Source organism: Pagrus pagrus, assembly GCF_965226575.1.
Source record: "Pagrus pagrus genome assembly, chromosome: 2".
Taxonomy (NCBI): Eukaryota; Metazoa; Chordata; class Actinopteri; order Spariformes; family Sparidae; genus Pagrus; species Pagrus pagrus.
In genome coordinates, this window is record NC_140186.1 from 11,357,892 (window position 1) to 11,379,374 (window position 21,483).

General features: G+C 42.0%; 1 protein-coding gene across 1 annotated transcript in view; it reads left to right on the top strand.

The window, feature by feature from the left end:
* The first annotated feature begins 3,989 nt into the window (after positions 1 to 3,989).
* Positions 3,990 to 21,483, top strand: part of frem3 (Fras1 related extracellular matrix 3) — a 31,972-nt gene continuing 14,478 nt past the window's right edge. Inside the window, exons 1-2 of the mRNA XM_084374017.1 lie at positions 3,990 to 9,176; positions 9,775 to 9,864. Coding sequence (XP_084230143.1) covers positions 4,148 to 9,176; positions 9,775 to 9,864 — 5,119 coding nt within the window. The 5' untranslated portion in view covers positions 3,990 to 4,147. The remainder of the gene's footprint in view (positions 9,177 to 9,774; positions 9,865 to 21,483) is intronic.

Below are 21,483 nucleotides of genomic sequence, written 5' to 3' on the forward strand. Positions count from 1 at the left end.
GAAGATTGATGAGACAGGTTTGCATCTGATTTGTGCTTTACAACATTGTGTTATCTTCACACTTGAATTCATAAAGGCACTTCTTGAACTGAATGTAGACACAGTTGTGTGTCTGTCCTGATGCTGCAGACCTTTACCTGTAGTTGACCTTCTGCGCTGACTCTCGGCACACACACACACACACACACACGCTGACAGTGATACATGTCTACCAGTGTCCTGCACAGCTGGATGGAGCGTCGTGGGCTGTATGAATGATTGAGATGTTCTCGAGTGATAAGCGTTATGGACACGCTCAGAATGTGAAGAATGATCACTAGAGCTTCTGCTTTTGTGAAGAAAAAACATCCATTAAAGCTTCTGTCAGTGTGCTGAGACGTGGAATGCTGTAATTATTTAAGTTTATTAATTTATCAAATATTTGAAACAATTACATCAAAGACATATACTAGTGTCATATATTGTTTCCTTTATTAAAATTAGTCATATTTACAACCTATGATCCATGATGATGAGTCAGTTAGAGGCTTTGATTGATGGACATAAACCGCTGATAAACCAAAATATACAAAATACATTTGTTGACCTGGACCTGTGCAAGATAAAGTTTTAATCCTGTAAAGAAGTTGTGAACAACATTGACATACCACCTTGGTAAACTTGTTAGCTAACAGGTGCTATTTACATGTTATGTTGATCTCCACCTGTTGAATGTATGTGCAATATTCACTCCATTTCCTGTATTTATGTTAGACAAGTCACAGTTTTCAAATGAGGTCATATTTAAAACCTGTGATCCATGATAATAAATGATGATGGATGATTGCTGTTTTTTTGGAGCTTTGCTGAAAACATACTTCGATCGAACATTATATTAAAAGTGAGAGTGAACCAAACCTATAAAGTTGCAGCTGAACAATGAGATGATACTTGCCAACGGCTCTGTCAGGCCGAGGGGAGCTGTAGGTCCGAGGGATGTTCTTCACTACACGCAACTGCTTTCAACATTGCCAGATTCATTTGATATAGTGCTATTGTAAAAATATTGCCGCTTTAAGGAAAGTTATCACAAATCATCCCAAGGGGCACATGAATGTCTGTACCAATTTTCATGGCAATCTATCCAGTTGTTTTCAGGTGCAGTATATCAGTCTGGACCAAAGAAGGACTGACAGACTTCTAACCACAGTACTGATGCGTGAAAAATATGACGCCTCACAATGAATGCGTTATCAAACAAAGAAAAAGAGAACTACATTTTTAGAGAAGGACTTTTTTAAATAATAAACAAACAAACTCCTAAAAAGCTCAACAAAAAAGATGAAAATCTGGATCTGAATGAGGCTTCAACTTGACAGACGTAACAACTGCACTGAGAGCAAAGAAAGAAAATCCTGGCCTCTCCCTGAGTGGCTGTTAGGGATCTACTTGGCTTTTGTTTTCCATCTATCATGAGGTCATTACTGCCTGCTGTCATCGTTAGCTGCCCCCTGGATGAAGAGTTTATGCTGGGCAGAAGGGCCTGGCCTCGACCCAGCTTCTCTCTCTGTTTACCTTAGATGCTCATTAAAGTCATGTCATGCTTTTAATATCTAAATCGGACAAAGCCAAAATAATGGCTCAATGAATGCCATTCTCCTGCTCGAGAGAAGACACATTTAGTAGCTGTTTTCCTTTCCTCATCAACCAATCACCTAACGCTGGAAAGATTGTTTATTTTCTTTTAAAGGTTCAGGAATCAAAAGAAGACATTTAAAGTCATGATCCAGATCTGACGTTTAAGTCCACAGGTCTCGATATTTAGCCGTGCACTTTTCCGCCATGGGAGCAATGTGAGCGAAATCCAGGAGTAACAGAGTATAAAAAGCTTGGTGTGTTTGTTTCTATAGTTACACCCCACGGTGTGTGTGTCCCCTTTTTATTCTTGGCCTGTCAAGTGAGGAGGGCAAGATTTATTTAGGGGATGCAATGAAAAGTGTGATACAGAATGCCTGGATGCATATGGCATCTCTGCTATTTGGCCCACACTTAGAGGAGGAAGGTTGCTGAGTGGTTCACAGTGTTGTCCTAAAAGCATTATCGTGTCCAATAAACAGAGGAACTTTTACAGAATCATGATTTCATTTGTAAAAGTTACAGTATCAAATCAGACTTAATTATGAATTGTTTCTTTCAAATGTTTCCCTACAGCTGATTTTAAATCTTGCAATCTTTTGCTTATACAGATGAAGTCATCATAAGCCCTTGTTAACTTGATCAATTTACAGTTGCGTTTATGTATTTGAAAAATGTAACTGGATATGAGATTTGTCCTGCTGCACCGTAACATATCATCGCCGACATCAGTGATAATCAAACTTTCAAAGGTTTCAAAAATGCCAACCATGTGATTGAAAGAACTGTGTGAAAATGTTTGAGCAATGCACACGGATCGCTTCATCATGTGTCAGGCCCGACTCAAAAAGATGATCCATAAAAGGCGACTAGGTATTTTTATCTTAACATGACCTTGTGCACCATACTGAGTACACATTCTCACATTCTCACCGCATCCAGTATGACTGCTTGATTTCTCCACCCTGTGCTTCGTCAGTATCACTGCTGAAACAGCCAATTTCATGTATTTTCTTCACACATTTCTATAAATTAATTGAATTTTGACACTAGAACGATGTTTTATATTTTAAACATTTTCTTGGCATACAAAAGATTGTTTCTGCCCTCATAAAATATATTTAATTAGACCCTGTCAGAATAGAGGAGGAGTTTTCCAAGATTGTATACTGCAAGGTACAGTACTTTACTTCTACTTTGGAGGCAAATATTGAACTTTTTACTCCACCACATATATTTGATAGCTTTAGCTATGAGTAACTTTAGAGATTGCATGCTACATTAGAAACAAAGAAGTGCACTTAATTAACACAATATCTTTAAATTTCCCCAAGTTTGACTTTTGGGTGGTGATTCCCTTCCCAAAACTCATTTGAGAGGATCTGAGTGGTATTTTGAGCCATGTTGTTTTCTCTGCATGTGTGAGACCAAACAGCGTCTATACACCTGTGTTGCCAGCTGATGTCAGGTTATTGTCCCTCAGTGTGGGACAAATGGCCACTTCGGTGCCGAGGTGTCTCACTGGCACAACCTCAGAGGCGCTCTGGAGGATCATTTCACACAGGTCATGTATTGTCTGATTGTGCTCCATTTTTTGTTTGTTGAAGCCTGAGTAAGAACTCAAATCCTTGCAGAATTATTTGTATTTGACCTAGATTAGTTGTACTTTAGAAAAACAGGGAAAAGGCATCTACATTAATTAAACTGCATTGTGCACGTCACCCCCTAACTGAGGGTTTTAAGCGGTTGGGATGTCCACTGCAGAATTATTTCCCTCAACCAGTGCTGGGAAGCCAGATTTGGCCTTGAAATGGAGACTTTGAAGGTCCTGTTATTAGTGATTGCTTACTTCATTCACATAGTTCTCATCCTTAGACCGTTAATCACACAGGTCAGTGATGATACATCAGAGCATGTAGCTGACTTCAAAGTGACATTTAAAGCAATTGCACGAATACTTCATATGGAGCAATGTCTTCATTTTGCACAAAAATGCCTGTTTATTGCTTTATTTAACTTCAGTGCATGGCATTTACCCCTTAGTGCATTGGTGCCATATACTCTGTACAGTTGAATTCTTGTGTGCACAGTAATTACCACTAATTTGATCACACATATTCCACTGAATTAGTTTAAGTTAGCTTTTGCGTTGAACTTTTATCCCCCACTTTTCCTCAGTGAGAGAAGGGGAGAGGGGTGGGTGTTGGTTGAGGGAGCACTCTCACAGTCTTGTCCAATGGTCTATCTTAAATTAGCCATGGGGGCAGGAGGCTCCCTCCCTGCGCTGACAGAAGGCGGGGCCTGCGCCTGTCACTGTCTACTGTTTCATTATTACCTGCACAGCCCTGCAGCATTCACCACACTTGTGTCTCTGTGTGGCCACACAGAAACAGAGAGAGACACAGAGGACACACTCCAAAGCCCAATTCATCAGAGAGACTTTTCTTTTTTTATGCTTTTTCCCCACGTGGGACAGCAATCTGCCTGCTACTGCTGACTTGTGACATAAATTGCAAGGCAACTAGCAGCAGATATGGCTGCTTGTCTGCACAACTCCCCACTTTCACAAAAGTGGGCACTTTTGAGATGCCTGCTTGTGACATTTGCTCTCAGCTTTTCTTTAACCTCAGTAGATGCAGAGCCGTTTGACCCAGCTCACCTTTATCACCACCGATCTGGACCTAATGAAGACAACATCATCATTGCTAACAATGGGATCAGGGTGCCTTTTGGCAGGTCTGTGTTTCTGGACCCTGTGAGTGACTTGGTAACAGACATGCAGCCTGGTGACCGCTGCCACATCACAGTTTTGGACAATGACCCACTGGCCCAGAAACCTGGGATGCTGACCCCGAAAAAGTTCCCCTGTTCATTCGGACCAGATGAAGTGAAATACACTCATTTTGGATCTCGGAGCCCCAGCAAGGATCGTGTTAAGCTGCAGCTTCGTTACGACTCCCAGACAGACACAGTTATCATCCCGTTCATGCTGGAAGTTGAGGTGGTTTTCCAGCAGCTTGAGATCCTCACCAGGAATATGCCTCTTAATGTTGAGAAGCTCAGTGGTGACAGCAACCCTATTGATAAAAAGGCTCTGGAGTTTTCCTTTGAGGACGAAGTCACACAGTGTAAGATCACCACTCTGATCGGCGAAGGAGGTCTTCCCAGGTATGGCACAATTTTGAATAACCCCTCAAATGGCCTAATGGTTGACTGTGCTGAGTTTGTGAAACAGGGCATTCGCTACAAGCACACAGCTAAAACCAATTCACCAAACAGAGACTATATTCCAATGATGGTAGAGCTGCAGGATAACGAAGGCAACACCATAATGCAAGAGTATTTCCAAATGATGGTTAGAATCAGAGAGGGTGCAGAGAACACCGCTCCTAAACCCAGCTTTGTAGCCATGATGATGATGGAGGTTGATCAGTTTGTGATGACAGCTATTACAAGCGACATGCTGGCTGCTGAAGATGTTGAATCTGACCCAGATGATTTAATCTTCAACATTACTTCACCACTGAGCCCTGAGCAGGGCTATATCATCAGCACTGATGATCAGAATCTGCCAATCACCTCTTTCTATCAGCGAGACATCAAAGATCTTAAAATAGCTTATAAGCCACCCTCAGAGGACTCAGAAGTAGAGAGGATTTTCCAGCTAGAGTTTGAAATTGTAGACACCGATGGCGCTGTATCGGATACGTTTGCTTTTATGATTGTGGTAAAGCCTATGAATACCTTGGCTCCTGTGGCGACCAAAAATACAGGGCAGCTATTGTTTGAAGGGCAGTCCCGAGCTCTCTCCAGCTCCCAGAATTTAGAGATTAGTGATGAGGATAACCTGGAAGATGTGAAAATAACTGTTGTTGATGGCTTAAAGCATGGAGACCTGACCGTGCTCGGTGCTCGCAGGAAGTTCTTTACACCTGCCGACCTAGACGCAGGGATTGTGGTGTACCAGCACGATGGCAGCGATACATACAGCGACAACATTATTTTTAGAATGACTGATGGCACTAATGAAGTGGAGTTTTTGTTCCCCATCACTATTGCTCCCACTGATGATGAACCACCTATTATAAATGCCAACACTGGCCTGGTGCTATTCAAGAATGAAGTCATGCAGATATCTCCCTTCATCCTGAGCGCCACAGATATTGATTCAGAAGATTCCACCATTAAGTTTATCTTGGAGCCGCCTTACTCCAATGTAGGGGAGCTCCTGCTAAGGCAAGTGGAGCCTCCGTCTGACCCGTCTCTCTGGAAGTTCAGCGAGACAGATGAGATGTTTGAGCAGGTGGTGACTGAATGGTTTCAGCAGGATATTCTCGATGGAAAGCTGTTCTATCGTCACATCGGACCTCATAGCACCACCACAGTCATTGATCACTTTGTGTTCCGGGTCCAAGATGATAATGACCCCCCTAATCAATCAGGTGAACACATGTTTACCATCAAAATCCATCCTGTCGATGACCTTGCCCCAGATCTTTTTCCGGGCACCACCCTTCACATGACAGTCCAGGAGTATGAGCTGACACACTTCAAGAAGAAGTTCTTGTGTTATAGTGATCTTGATTCAGATGACAGGGACCTTAAGTACACCATCGTTAAGACCCCAACTGACACTGATGAGAACAATCCAGCCCCCTTAGGTGAAATTGTCCTGACTGACAGCCCTGACACTGTAATTACAGAGTTCACACAGGCCCAGGTTAATCACCACAAAGTAGCTTACAAGCCTCCAGACCAGGAGCTGGGCATCACTCCAAAAGTGGCTCAGTTCACATTCATTGTGGAAGACACTGCTGGTAACACAGCAGAAGGACTATTCACCATTTTCCTCCAGCCAGTTGATAACAAACCCCCACTTATCACCAACACAGGGTTCACTGTTATGGAGAGAAGCACATATGTCATCACTAAGAAAGAGCTGCATGCCACAGACACAGATACGGATGATGAAAATATTGTCTTCACCGTGACCCAGATTCCTGTGTATGGGCACCTGCAGTACTTTGGGATTGAAATGTCAAACAGCGAAACATTCTTACTTGAAGACATTGCAAGTGGTCGCCTAACTTACACCCATGGTGGAGAGGAATCCCTCAGTGATGTCATCAAGCTTGATGTCAGTGACGGTTTTCATGAGGTTCCCATCATCATTAAGATCACCATCGAGCCAGTTGATGATGAGTCCCCCACGATTATGCTCCCAGAAGGTCTGCTCGGAGCATCCATCGATGTACTGGAGAGTGGAGCAACAGAGATCACAAGTAATGTAATTCAAGGCCGTGATGAAGACACAGATGACCTCGTGCTCACTTTCATTGTTGAAGAGCCTCCAAGGCTGGGTGAAATCCTGGTTAATGGTGCTCCTGCTGAGAGATTCACCCAGGAAGACATCATTAACGGAGCAGTGGTGTATGTTCACACATCTGGTGAAATCGGACCACTCAAAGAACACGACTCCTTCAACCTTACTCTGTCTGATTTGTCAGAACAGTGGGTTGTTGGCGGCAACAAGGTCCAAGGTGTGACTGTTTACGTCACTATCCTTCCTGTTGACAGCATCCCACCTATTGTCAGTGTTGTAGAGCAGTTTGTTGTAGTGGAAGGAGAGAAGAACGTCATTACTCTGGACCACATCCAAGCCGAGGATATCGACACTGACAATGATGATATCCTGTGCACCATCATCGTCCAACCAACATCTGGTTATGTTGAGAACATCTCACCAGCTGCAGGCTCTGAGAAATCCAGAGCTGGGACGGCCATCACTGCCTTCAGCATTAAAGATATTGCCCTCGGTCATATTTACTACGTCCAAAGTATCCACAAAGGGGTTGAACCTGTGGAAGATCGTTTCACATTCCGCTGCTCAGATGGTATTAACTTCTCTGAACGCCACTTCTTCCCCATAGTCATCATTCCAGCCAATGACGAGAAGCCTGAGATTTTCATCCGTGAGTTCATAGTAATGGAGGGCATGAGTCTGGTCATTGACACGCCAATTCTGAACGGGGCTGATGCTGACATCCCCGGGGATGAGCTGCACTTTGAGATCATCAAAAACCCCAAACATGGTTCGATAGTTCAGCAGCTCAGCACTGGCACCATCGCAGTGGAAACATTCAACTTGGAACAGATCAAAGAGGCGTCCAACATTGTCTATGAACACGATGACTCAGAGACCAAAGAGGACAGCTTTGAAATAAGACTCTCAGATGGTAAACATAAAGTGGAAAAAACAGTTCTTATCATGGTTATTTCTGTTGACGACGAGACACCCAGGATGGCTATAAACGACGGCCTTGATGTTGAGATTGGCGAGACAAAAGTCATCAGTAACAGGGTTTTGAAGGCCACAGATCTTGACTCTGAAGACAAAGAGCTCACATATGTTGTGCGTTACGGCCCAGGCCAAGGATACCTTCAGCGTATCGGCAAGTTTGGTGATGTTGGAGGTAACATTACCCTCGGGATGAACTTCACACAGGACGAAATCGACAAACAGCTCATCCAGTACGTACACACAGGTCAGGAGGGAATCCGTGACCTGCTGAAGTTTGACGTCACAGATGGCATCAATCCCCTTATTGACCGTTACTTTTACATCAACATTGGAAGCATTGACATGGTCTTTCCAGATGTTATCAACAAAGGTGTGACTCTAAAAGAAGGAGGGAAAGTAACTCTTACCACTGACCTCCTCAGCACCACTGACATTAACAGTCCAGATGAATATCTCAGCTTTAGCATCACAAGAGCGCCTAGCAGAGGACACTTAGAGAGCACCGACCACCCAGGTGTTCCCATTTCCACCTTCACCCAACTGCAGCTCGCTGGAAACAAGATCTACTACATCCACACCTCCGACGATGAGATGAAAATGGACAGCTTTGAGTTTGAGGTGACAGACGGTTACAATCCTGTCTTCCGTACCTTCAGAGTGTCCATCACTGATGTAGATAATAAGAAACCTGTCTTGACTATAAGCAAATTGGTTGTGGAGGAGGGAGAAACCAAGCTTATCACCCCATTTGAGTTGACAGCTGAGGATCGAGACACCCCAGACAACCAATTGCGATTCATTGTCACCCAAGTGCCAGTGCACGGGCAGCTGCTTTTCAACAACACCAAACCAATCGCTACCTTTACCAAACAGGACCTAAACGAAAACCTTATCAGCTACAGGCATGATGGCACAGAGACCAACGAGGACAGCTTCTCCTTCACTGTCACAGATGGCACTCATACTGATTTTTATGTCTTTCCTGACACTGTGTATGAGACACGCAAGCCCCAGATGATGACCATCCACATCAACACTGTGGACAACGGTGTGCCCCAGATTGTGGTTAACAAAGCTGCCGCCTCGCTGAAGCTCCTCCAAACAGGCCACCTGGGATTCCTGTTCACCAGCAAGTCCCTTCGTTCAGAGGACCGCGACAGTAACCAAAGAGTCCTGAAATATACGGTGTCTGAGGCTCCCCTGCATGGCTTCATCATCAACACCGCTCTCGGCAACGACAGCATCAAGACCTTCACACAAGGTAAGCTAAAGTCACACCATCTAATCTTTTAACAGAGTTTTGAACATTTAAGCTAACACTATTAACAGTGGATTAAATGACCATGTGTTATATAAAAGAGATCAAATCTAATTTGACTCTGCAGCTATTCTTTCACCCCCTCATTTTAACAAAACATCCGAGCATTATTCACTTGTGCATTGGTTTAATGGCTTGCAAATTTAGTATTTTGGTTCAGTCTTACCTTCTCACCTGATTCCCAGCAGTAGCAGGAAGCTGCTTTCAGCAAAAAAGCTATAATAGAGCCACTGTACTTGGAGATAATAATACTAATATGAAAGCAACTAACAATAATAATCCTAATAATAACCACAGATTATATTTCTGTAATCGATATTTCTGATAAAATAGAAAGTCAATTTACTAGAAATATCTATTACCGAAATATAATTTTACAATAGTATCCTGAATGCTTCAACACACATGTCACCTGTGGTCCATATCACTTTAATTGCAGCCAAAGGGCTGTAACCAAAACCTTGTAAAAGTGGCTTTCGTCGTCACAGTCATTAACATTTTCAGCTAACACTCTATCTCTCTATATTTGTCATACCAACAGCTGATATCGATGACATGAAGATCTGCTACGTGCTGTTGGATAAGAGCAACGCCACGAGTGATATCTTCTACTTCACAATCGAAGACAACGGTAGGAATACTTTTATATGTCATACTCGTGTGCACTGACACCAGACTGGGTCCCATTACTTTGGAGTCATTTGCCCGAAGGCTCCTCTCAGGCATGATCTGTCTTTTAATGGCTTCTTAAAATGAAAACCTCCTGCGCTCTGTCAATCTCCCAAGTGTTTGCATCACAAAGACTTAAGGCAGTTGGCCATGACTGACACCCAGTATAGAGCCACCGTCTCTTTGCACCCGACTGGAAAGGGTACCAGGTTTAAAGGACAGAGGTCAAAGGGGACTCAAGCCAAACACTGACTATGGGTCTGTAAAAGTGAAAGAGGCGGGGCTACCTAATGCTTTAAACTTTATTGTTAGAGAACAATAGGATCCTTTCCCTCAGGGCGTTTTCAAATGCCTCCTTTCATCCTGTCCTTGAAGTGACTGTGAAATGCGTAAAGGTGAAGAGTTTTCAGTTTATACTTTCTTCTTGGAATCAATCTCACAAAAAACATGTTTTTGTTCGGCAATGAAAATGGTTGATAAATGCCTGCAAGTGAGCGAATAGTGTCAAGCATTTGTTTGCAACTCTGTCTATTTCCTGAATATTATATTTCCTACTTGTCCCCTGTCATATGAGTCTTGCTTGTAGATTATTATTAATATCTACATGTATCTGTGAACATGTTCTTCTCCTGTTCATCCTAAAGAATTCTCTTAAATGAACATGCGTGGTACAGACATGACGATATGCTGTATGGGCTCCTCAACCTCTAACACTTAGGTAGGTTACCTTGAACGACGTAGTAAATATAGAAAATGCAAAGCAATAAATGCAACAGGTGGCATTTGCTATTTTAGTATCAGCTATAAAACACAAAACAAGATTTGGAAATGCGATCAATGCAGCAGGGAAAGTTTAGTCTATAATTACGGTGGATTGAGGGCCATGTTGGTGATAATACCACACATCGCCATCAGGGCCATTGAGAAGGCCGGACTGGGAGGATGTGTCTCTTGTCAAATTACTGTCTTTTTGTCAGCAAAGTGAAGTCTCTTATTAGTGTCAACTGGCTCCCAGTAATTAACTTTTTCCCCAGACTGTTAGTGAAGTAGGTGATGATTTACTTGAATGAGCATCAGTAGCTCTGACATTGACTTGTTTAATCTATACTGTTCAGTAGTATTATTATTTCTTTACCTTACCTTACATTTATGACCTATTAATCTGCATGAAGCAACACTGGTTAGCATTTCTGTCTTTAAATGGAGGTGTAACCACAGGAAGAGAGCGCAAGGGCTTCAATTAGCTCAACAGTCACTTTTCATACATTGTTTAAGCTTCCAGCCAAGTCAGCTGAACCAGGTGCAGTGGTGCAGGCTGGGACATAAAACAAAACCCTGTTTCTAGACGAACACGGTTCACATGTAAAGGCTGCAGACGGTGCCGCTTTCAGCTCACACCACAACACACAAGTAATTAACAGCATACACATATATTATTCCACATAATAGATCAACTTGTTTGCATATGCTCACCTGCACACTCACTCACATAGGCACACACACACACACAAACAAATACACAGGCAGATCCGGAAAAAGATCAAATAACAGATAAAAGCCACTTAAGCCAAGCGGGGAATCACTAATGTGAAGTGTTGAGGAGGTGACTCCTGGGGGCAGGCGGTATTATCCTGGACGTGCAGGGACATGCAGGTGGAGAGCATGCGGATGGTCAGCCTATCTGCTTATAAATCTAAGTAGGTGAGCCGTTTGTGTGGGAAGCAAAACTCTGGGTCTTTAGAGATTTGCACTTAAGATAATCCCCTGAAACGGGCCTCTGTCAGCACACTTAATGTGAATTAAATAAATGTTTTATTTTTGTATAAGTCTTTGGAGATATCTCTGTTGTAGTTTACAATGAGAGACCAACAGAAAAGTAAACTAGTACTGGATCCAAACAGTGACTCTCTCTGATCTCATGGACTGTGAATCTCCCTCGGTAATGCTTTTCTTCTTGCCTTGAGTCAGGCTTAATTGTTCTGTCTTCAAACTATTTATCTAAGTGAGTTCTTATGTTAAACATAAGCTTGAGTGTGACCTCGTTTTAGCTGCTTAAGGGTCTCAGCAGCCTGTAAAAGGTACCTGCCACTACATGCACTGCACTGATGCTTCATCACAAGTCAAGAATACAAACAGCCCAAATCATTAAAATCTCAAGAGTATTATAGCAGTTTGGTATATTTTAAAAACACAAATGTTGCATGTAACATGTATATTTTTGGAACTGTGAATATGCATCTGCAGATACATTTAGATCTTAATCAGAGGCTTTTAAGTATGTCTGAAGCAGCACTAGCATGTGTGTGGTCAGTCACAGCTGAAGTGTGTCTTAGAGGTCAGCAGTGGACACATTCAGTTTCACGCCGAGGGTCTCAGTGTGGACCCGCTGGTCAGCAGTTAAATTCCAGACTCAGAGGAGAAAGTCGGTGCAGCTCAATCAAGTCAGGACACATCAGGCAGGCGTTTTGGCTGATGACCTCTTTGCAGAAATGTGTGGAAGTTGCATAAATCATTTACATGACAGAAGCAGAAAAAACAGTGAATATAGCTGAGGTAGCTACACTGCAGAATTGAAATTTGGTCGTAGATTTGTGGGTCATGTGTGACTAAATTAAGTCATATACTGAGAGTATGCACTGGAATATTTGAGTCTATATATGTAGAAAAAATGTACATTTAGGGTTATATTAAAATCCACAGAACATACACACACACATTAAACAGCACAGTTGCCAGAATAAAATGTTGGCATTGTGTGGCTCTGAAAACCACATATATTAATTTGTTTTCAAAGCCACGTTTGTGGCAACAAAACCAGGATCTTTACGCTTAAACATGATCTTTTCTGAACCCTACCCAAGTGGTTTTTGTGCCTAAACCTACCAGACCATAAGCACAGCATTGTCACAACATGAAATTATTCAAATTATTCATTAATCGTGTTTTCATTTAGAATAACTGTTGGATTCTCACAAAACAGTAACTGTCTTGTCGTGGTGTGACGGTGACCTCAAACACAAACTGTAGTTCAGCTCGGGTGATTCCATCTCTCTGTCGGGAATTTCTTGTGAAAGAAAAGCAATAACCTGCATGCAAGTGACCGGGTCAGATACTCCCTAAAGCCATTCAAAGTGTGGGATACTGAGGCAATAAATACTTGTTTTTACAAGTGGATACACAGCTGGCATATATCCTTGTCCATCAGACCTGAGCCCAGTGAGCCACAGGCTAAGAGAAGACACCTTTACATACTGTCAGACATGTTGAGGCGTCTGTAAGTTCCTGTTCATTTCTCAGTCTTCATGTCAGATCTTTAGACTTTGGAGTCTGTTGGTCTTCAAAAACCCTGCCTCGCCTTGCCAATCTTAGGTGCAAGATAGCCTCAGATTTCACAGCAGTACTAATCAAACTCTACTGATTATAGGTTGAGAAGAAAAAGAGAACAGAGCCTCTGCATTCACTGAAGTTGACTCGGCCTCTGTGCTTTTTGCAATAGCAACAATATAGTCTTCCAGCACTGGAGAGGGATCATAGACCCCAGTCGGTTGAGTGTTATGTGATCATTCAGAGCCGGGAGAGGAATGCACTTCCTTGGAGACTCCAGACTCCAGGGCCACAGACAGACCAGGGCCTGGAAGTGAAGTGGTATCCCGAGCAGACAGGTGTGTACGTGAGAGGGAAGGCTCCGAGGGGATCCCCTTTCAAAGCCCCCCGTCACCCCACTCCGAGCTCCCGCAAGAAATCCAAACCAATCACAGATAGCCCGATAACCTGCAGGCTTCCATTGCGAAGGAGCCCGGGGCACTTCCCCAGAGGGTGCAATGATATCAAGAACGGGAAATGAAGGCAAAAGAGATAGAAAGTTTGTATATATTTGTCTGTACAATAGTTCGACTTCTGTGGATTTTCCTCAGCACAGTGGGTGTACTCTGGTGTACAGTAGGGCTGCGTGCTGACTGACATGGCCATGTTACACCCCGACTTCCTAACTGTGTTTTTGGATCTTACATGTCACCCGTGTCAACAGTCACCAGGAGATTTACTGGTTAATGGTGCCACAGTCAGGGCCCCCTGTGACGGAGCTGAGGCCTCTCAGTCCCCCTCCGCCACACCCCACCCTGTTCTCACCCTCCCTCCTTCCTCCCTCTCCTCCAAGACATCATGGTGTGTTCATGTTTTTTACCTCTTCTCCATTTCTTCTCCTTTTCTTTCCTTGCAGGGTTTTTCCCCCATATCGCTTTCAGTGAACCTTGTTTTCACCCAGTTCTCCGTCTTTCTTTCTCTTTTTGTCCTTTATCTTTGGCTTTGATTTATTGTGGTCAGACGGCTGCTGGGGTGGGGAGTTATGATGTATGGCTACAGCAGTTATTCTTATCTGCTCTCATATGGCAAAGCTGTTGCGGCCCCTAGCCGAGCTGTCATTGAGTTACTTGCTTCCCTTGTCCTTTTCTTTTTAGTCAAGCTAGTAGCGTGGCCTCAGGGATGGCAATGTTTTTTGTCAGATTTTATGTCAAATTTACTGAAACATCCCTCCAACTTTTGAAATGATTTTCTATTAGATTTAGTGCAGACATCCATGGTGATCAGAGGGTGATAGCATTACTTTTCCTCTTGTGGATTTGAGTAAAATGCCTTGAGGACTACTGTAATGATTGTCATGGAATCTGCTTTAGATATTCCCGTACCCCTCAGGATGAACTGTAATATCTTTGGTCATCCACTAATTTTCCTTTAGTCGCATCGCCATACTTACCAACTTACCTCAACTTTTAATCTTGAATACTTTGGTTTATTAGCCTGACAACGGCAGACCAATACACAAATGCAAACCTCTCTGGAGCTTGGCTGTTCTTTTCTGATTTCCAAGGGAAATGCTAAGGTAAAATAAGTAAACGTTTACTGACCACTACCGTAATTCATACAAAGGAACCCTGTTACTCATTCTCAAACCCTGTTGGCTCACAGAACGTCGTATCAGACCATAGACTGTATATCAAACTTGCCCTTTAATAGATAAATGGTTGTGATTGGCCCGTCGAAGGGAGGATGGAGTAAAAGTCTCAAAGCTAAACCTCAGCATGCAAGACAAGACTAGCTTCACAGTCAGCACTGGTTAAAGGTCTGGCTTCCCCAATTCATATATTGGTATCAGGGTGGTTATTATATATTGGGTATCTTGCTGGGGGATCTTGTTTTGCACGCTGGTACGCAAGCCCTGGCATTGATATGGCTAAATCCCTGCAAAAGAACAGTTAACAGCTGCTAGCTTATTTAGGTTTGCACCATTAGCAATCAGGTTAGTATTTGAGTAACTTGCCAATTTCAGCACGTAGGTTTGCTAGCATGGAAGTTGTTGCAGTAACATGCAAATAGCAGAAGGAAGAGGACAATACTGCCTCAAATAGGCGCCCAATGGCAGGCTTTATACCAACAGTCCACGTCCAGCACCATAGCTTCGAAGGAGGCTAAACATCTGAGTGTGATGCTGTGATACATAATTGGATAACTTCTAATCTGTAGCTTTTTTTGGTTATGTCTGCCTTTTATGCATCCTTATTTTTCATCCTACACATAGTACTTTGATGAAAGAGAGAGATTCCACATGCCACATTTGTTGTGTTTTGAGATTAATCCAAAGTGTTGCAAGCATCTGTGTCACTATGCCAAATGGTACAAGCGAGGGTCAAAGAGGATGTGGCTGTCAAATTATGATTTACAACATCCTGCAGCAATCGAGCCACTGTGATGTGTCGATTTACAGCACATGCTGCCGCTGTCCGGAAGGAATGATAAGAGTTATTAATATATATAATCATGCAGCATTCCTGACACGAATACTTTGCAGTGCAGAGAGGAAGTTATAGCTTACACTATTTGAAAAATCTCCTTCCATACCTAAGATGTTAAATTGATGTAAATTTTTTTCTTTATACTTTATTGTAAAATATTAATACAAATATTGAACTTCTTACTCCACTTCATTTATTTGATAACTTTAGTTACTAGTGCTTTAAGAACCATATTTTTCAAATAACGTAATTTTGATTTGCAAAGAAAAAAAATGCTGGATATCAGTTATAATAATCGACCAGGCCAAGAAGTGCCCACAGTTTTCATAAATATGTGTATAATTTAATTTTACTTGTACTTTTGAGTTAAAGTACATTTAATATTAAGTACTTAAAGACTTTTACTCAAGTGCTAGTTGGGAGGAGGACTTTTACTTTAACCAAAGAAATATTTTAACACAATGTCTATACTTTTACTCAAGTATGACTTATGGGTACTTTTACAACACTGTTTAATAGACCATACTTAAAAACTGGTATTTAAATACCTTGCATAGCTGACTGGAACCTCCCCAGTATTTATATCGGGATGATTAATGAGGAAATACAATAATGGTGATGCGTGTCACTTGATGAGGATATTCTTAGAAGGTTGCTCTTCCTTGCATCATGCTGGTGAGCGTCAAAGCCTCACATTGACCTTCTTCTCCGATCATATCTCCGACCTGACCCACTATCCCACTGCATCTATGTATGGTGTTTTCGCAGGCAGAGTTTTTAATCAAAATACCTAACGCTTTGTTGCATACCGCTATGTGACTTACTGCACTAAAATAAGCCAAGCAGCTTTTAATGAAGATCTCGAAGGCATCCAGTGGGTCTCACTCAGGTCCTAAATCAGGAAAACATTATCATACTTCTTTGATATTCCCTGCATGCCCTTGTCAGTGAAAAGCATCAATCACGCTGAAGTTAATTTATGAAATGGCTGCTAACAGGGACATTTAGAAAACATGTGTGGCCTATAAAAGTTTTCAACCCAGCAGAAATTATGATGATTGTCAGTTTGAAAAGCTAATGGAAATGTGAGCTGAGCCAGGCAGCAACTGTATGTATTGGATTTGATGGCCAGTCTAATATTGTACGCGTGTCATAAAAATTAGACCGTTAATCATGTTTAAAATCATGTCAGAGCGGCTATTTTGACTTCTGTTTTCTCATAGGTCTTTGAGCTTTCACTTTGAGCAAACTTGCACCATTTTCTCTCTGGAGTACTCTGTGATACCCTGGGAAGTCTGGCATCTTCATTATTTGTTGGTTTGTTGAAACTCAGACTGCCAGCCCCAGCGTCGGTGTCTGACAACATCTACAATGGAAGTCAGAGAAAAGGGAGATTCCTCTCTGTTACACTGATGTGAACAATGTGGAGGCAGGCGGAGAGGCATGCCATGGTGGTAGATCTGGCCCACCCAGACTGTGGCCTGCTGTCCCTCTCAGTTGTCCGTCCCCTCAGCGAACAAAGCCGACACAGGGAGGAAGGGGGGAGGAGGTTCGTGGAGTACAGCTGTCACTCTGCTCCGCATAATCTGGGAGTCTGGCGGGAAGGAAGGTTTCGTGGGACACAGAGAGAGAGACAGACAAAGGCCGAGAGAGATAGACAGGGAGCTTTGATTCGATTCTCTTGAGCTTGTTATTCCTCCATCTGACTTTATGTTACTTTGTCATACGTTAACAGAGAATAAGATACTTAAAAATGTCTACGAAAGGATGAGGAAGGGCGAAGAAGAGAGACATCGAGGGACTTTTTTTAACAGTCCTGACATTAGTCATTCTGGACAAAAGTAACCACCTGTAGTGCTTGTACAGCAAAGAAACAGCACCTGTTGACCACACAGCGTAATAAACCCATTGAGTGGTCCGGAAAATGGCAGATGTTACTTATTCACCGGTCTCCACAGTTCTGTTGGCTTCAGTGTGGTGTGGGCATTCATTAAATACTGAAGGTTAACTATATTTAGTGTGTTAAGGAAAAGCCCCACAGATTTCTTTCTGTTGGATGTGGAAACACAAAACTTGCTGTTGCTGTGGAAACTTTCAAGACGTGGCTGTACATGACAAAATGAAAATCTTTGATGTCACGAGAAAAATTGCACCATAGCCTCAAATTCGGATGGAAAACGGATTTTATGCACTTTATTATACAATTCCACAGTAAATATCTATAGACATCATTCACACAGCAGCCATTTTCCTGTGATGTCACACTTGTGGGTGGCAAGCTTACATGCTTGGGTAGTTGTATGTTGCTGTTTTCTAGGTTGCAAGCCATATAACTGTTGGGAATCAGACAAATTGTTGTCAATCACCACTTCCTGATTGGTCACTAATTGATAGTGAATATACGGAGGGCCATTGGGCCATATTTCAAGATAAAACAGCATATTTGATAACCCACTAGCTAACGTTAGCATTCAACCACTTCCTTTACCATTCGGTTACATCCAAGTCTAAAATGTGTGTTGATATTTTAGAATAAATTTACACTTTTTATGTGACACAATCAAACATTAATGTTAACTAGGAAGTGGTGCTAGCGTAATGCTTACGTTAGTTGTTGTCTAAGTGAACTAATGGTTTTTTATATGTTTCTATATGTTGTTTTATTTTGAAATATAGCCCGATATCCCTCCGGGTTTTCACTATTTTACTATTGGTGGTGAAATTTTCATCAGATTCCACTTGAAACCAGTAACACAGCAGTACAATACTTGAGTACATACAGTTAAACTTCAGGGGAAAGTTGTGATATGATGACCAGTCCTGCATTCCCATTATGTCATTTCACATGTCATGTCATGTTACACCTGTGCCTCTAGTTAACATGCAGGTATCAGGTAGCACTTTTTTCCAATGAGTCATCGCTAAGGTATTCTGTTTTGACCATACGAGTCAATTAACTTTCTAAGTAAATCTGATTAGTGTATATATATATATATATATATATATATATATATATATCCATGATAATATTTTAACTAACTTTATCGTCCCAAGAAGGGAAACTAATTTGCAGATTTGGCAAGATAGCTATATGTCAGAGGCAACAGGTAAATATACATTGTCAATACAAGGAAAACAACAAGCAGCAATACATTAAAAATATTATTGTATATCATTTTGAAAAGAGAACGTTAATATAGTATATAATCGAGTTTGAAATAATATCACAGTGATTTAAAATGACTGCTGTCTGCATTTCGCAGCCTGATCTGGGAGCAGTGGTTTGCAGTGGTGGAAAGAGTACTGAAAGCATGAGTATAGTTACATTACTGAAATATTACTCAATTACGAGTAAAAATACTGGTATTACAATAATACTTAAGTAAGAGTAGAATTACAGACTTGAAAAAATACTCAAAAATGACTAAATTACAGTAATTTGAGTCGTTGTAATTAGTTACTTCCACCTGTGGTTGTTTGTTCTCTTAAGGGAGGCTATATAACACCCACCTGAGGTCATTACAGTGAATTCACAAAAACATTTATTGACACAACATTAGTTACAAGAGTACAGATTATGACTGTGCTCTATAGGTGTCTGTTACTTTGCACAATATAGTCAAACAGTATGTGAAATTTGGAAAGGCTGTATTCTTGTCTCATTTATAAACCCTCCATTGTTTTACTCCTTGTAGCGATGCAGAAACCTAAAGCTGACCGATTGCTCGATGCCAAAACAGAGGCGGCTTTTTGTCTCTGCCGTGTTCATTTGATAATCCGCGATGATAGCCGCTGACTAAGCTTCTCGTCGTATCAGCTCCAAGCGGGGCCGGCTGCCAGGACACACTTTCTCTTTCCAGCAGTGCAACAATCTGATAATTGAAGTTTGTCAAAGACAGGCATCAGGCCTCAACTAGGAGCTGTCGTTAACAGCACACCCATTCATGACATGTGAAGCAGTGCAGACTGAGCAGAAGTCATAGTGGTCAGATGTTTATATACATTTACGGGAAGATATGCTTGTTTCTGCACTGAATACAACTAATTCACACTACATGATTTCTGAATTTGTCAGTCCATGCATGAACTGTAGAAACAACTGAAGAATCTTGGGCGAGCAAAAACAGACATGATACATGTTTCCTGTATTTTTAGCCGTGACTGTTGGAAACTTGAGCATGGTCGAGGGTACCGTAGCGGTGCCCACTAGGCGGGGTCTTCTGCTCCATGTTGCCTGTCTTTAACCAGGCTTCATGTGTCCAACTTGCAATTATTTGACCCTGCTGTCATCTTAGGTCTATTTCGTATGGAGAAATTGGAAACGACTTCTATGTTTACTGTCCAGTCTTCACATTTTTCAGCTAATTAACTGCTGTCATTTTCCCAGAAAATCCACTTGTTGCTATCAGTTCCATCTGAATGTGCGTCTGCGTCTTGGTGGCTTTGGTTTGCCCCTGTTGTGACTCGGCCTGGTTTGGTTCCAGTGTTGACATGTGGGTTTGAGGAAGTGGCCCCCTTCCCGTCCTGAATACCCACACTCAACCCCCCAGTGTTTTCATTCTCCTCAGTCATGCAGCATAAAGACTGCAGCCTCATTCGTCCTCACTGAGGCACAACTGAGCTCAGTGCTGGTTCATTGTGTGGAGAGGCAGATGCTCCTTGCCATTGTTGTCTTTACATTTTTTTTAAAACTACTTTGACAGGTATGATATTCTGCTTGCTGTTGTGAAAGAATAGACCGCCGTCCTACCAAAACCGCTGAATCTTTCCTCTGACCCACTGAAGTTCCCTCGCTCCTCTTAGTTAGGTCAACAGGGCCGCTGTCGGTGTGACCAGCAGTGCACGACTAAAGAGAGAAAGCCCTCTCAAACTTCCCTGATCCAAGAAACCCACTGATCTTGACCCATTTCTCATCCAAAGTCACAGGTCACCAGGCTCGTCTCACTGAAGGATAAGACACTTTTGCCGCTGTTGTTAAAAAAACATCCAGATTATGCGGCAGAACCTATAATCTTAAATATCTCTGAAGCAGTCAGTATCAAGTCAGTGACCAAAACTGAGCTGACAGTTTGAGGGATTACATGAGTCATGAGATAGTATGGATTAAGGACAGGATTGGGTCTAAAGTTGTGGATCAGTGGCAGGTGACTCTGAGTGTTTTGTTCAGACGTGTGTTTTATGAGCACAAACTCTTTCACATATGATATCAAGATCATAAGAACGGGGATGGAGGACAAGTTCACATCCTTTACTTCAGCAAAAGTACTTTGGAAAAGTCCTGTATTGAAAATGCTCCTTAAAGCAACAAAATGTAACTTCCTGGAGAATGTGGAGTTTCATCCCCAGGTCCTTAAATACTAATACGTACTAATGGGTTGGTATCTGCCCCAAGCTGCCAACCCAAAGTGTCAGTGTTTGACAACCTGAGGATCACCTATCTTTTTCCAGGAAGTTACAATCTGTTGCTTTAATTAAAGGTAAACTAATGTAAATATTAAATAAAGTATATAAGTTATTAAAATGGGTCAAAGGAAAAGCAGCATATCTTCACATTTTTGAAGCTGGAAACATGAAATGTCTATACATGAAAAATGACTTCAACGTTTACAAAAATCATAGAGTTAAAGTTAAGTGATTAATCGACAAATCATTTAAGCTGTACTTCCTCATCCTCATTTCCCCCTGCGATGTGGTGGATTAGATAGAAAGTGGCATGAACAAGTACCTCAAATTGTGTAGTACTTGAGTAAATGTACTTTGTTACATTCCTCCACTGGGTAGGAGAGTATCTG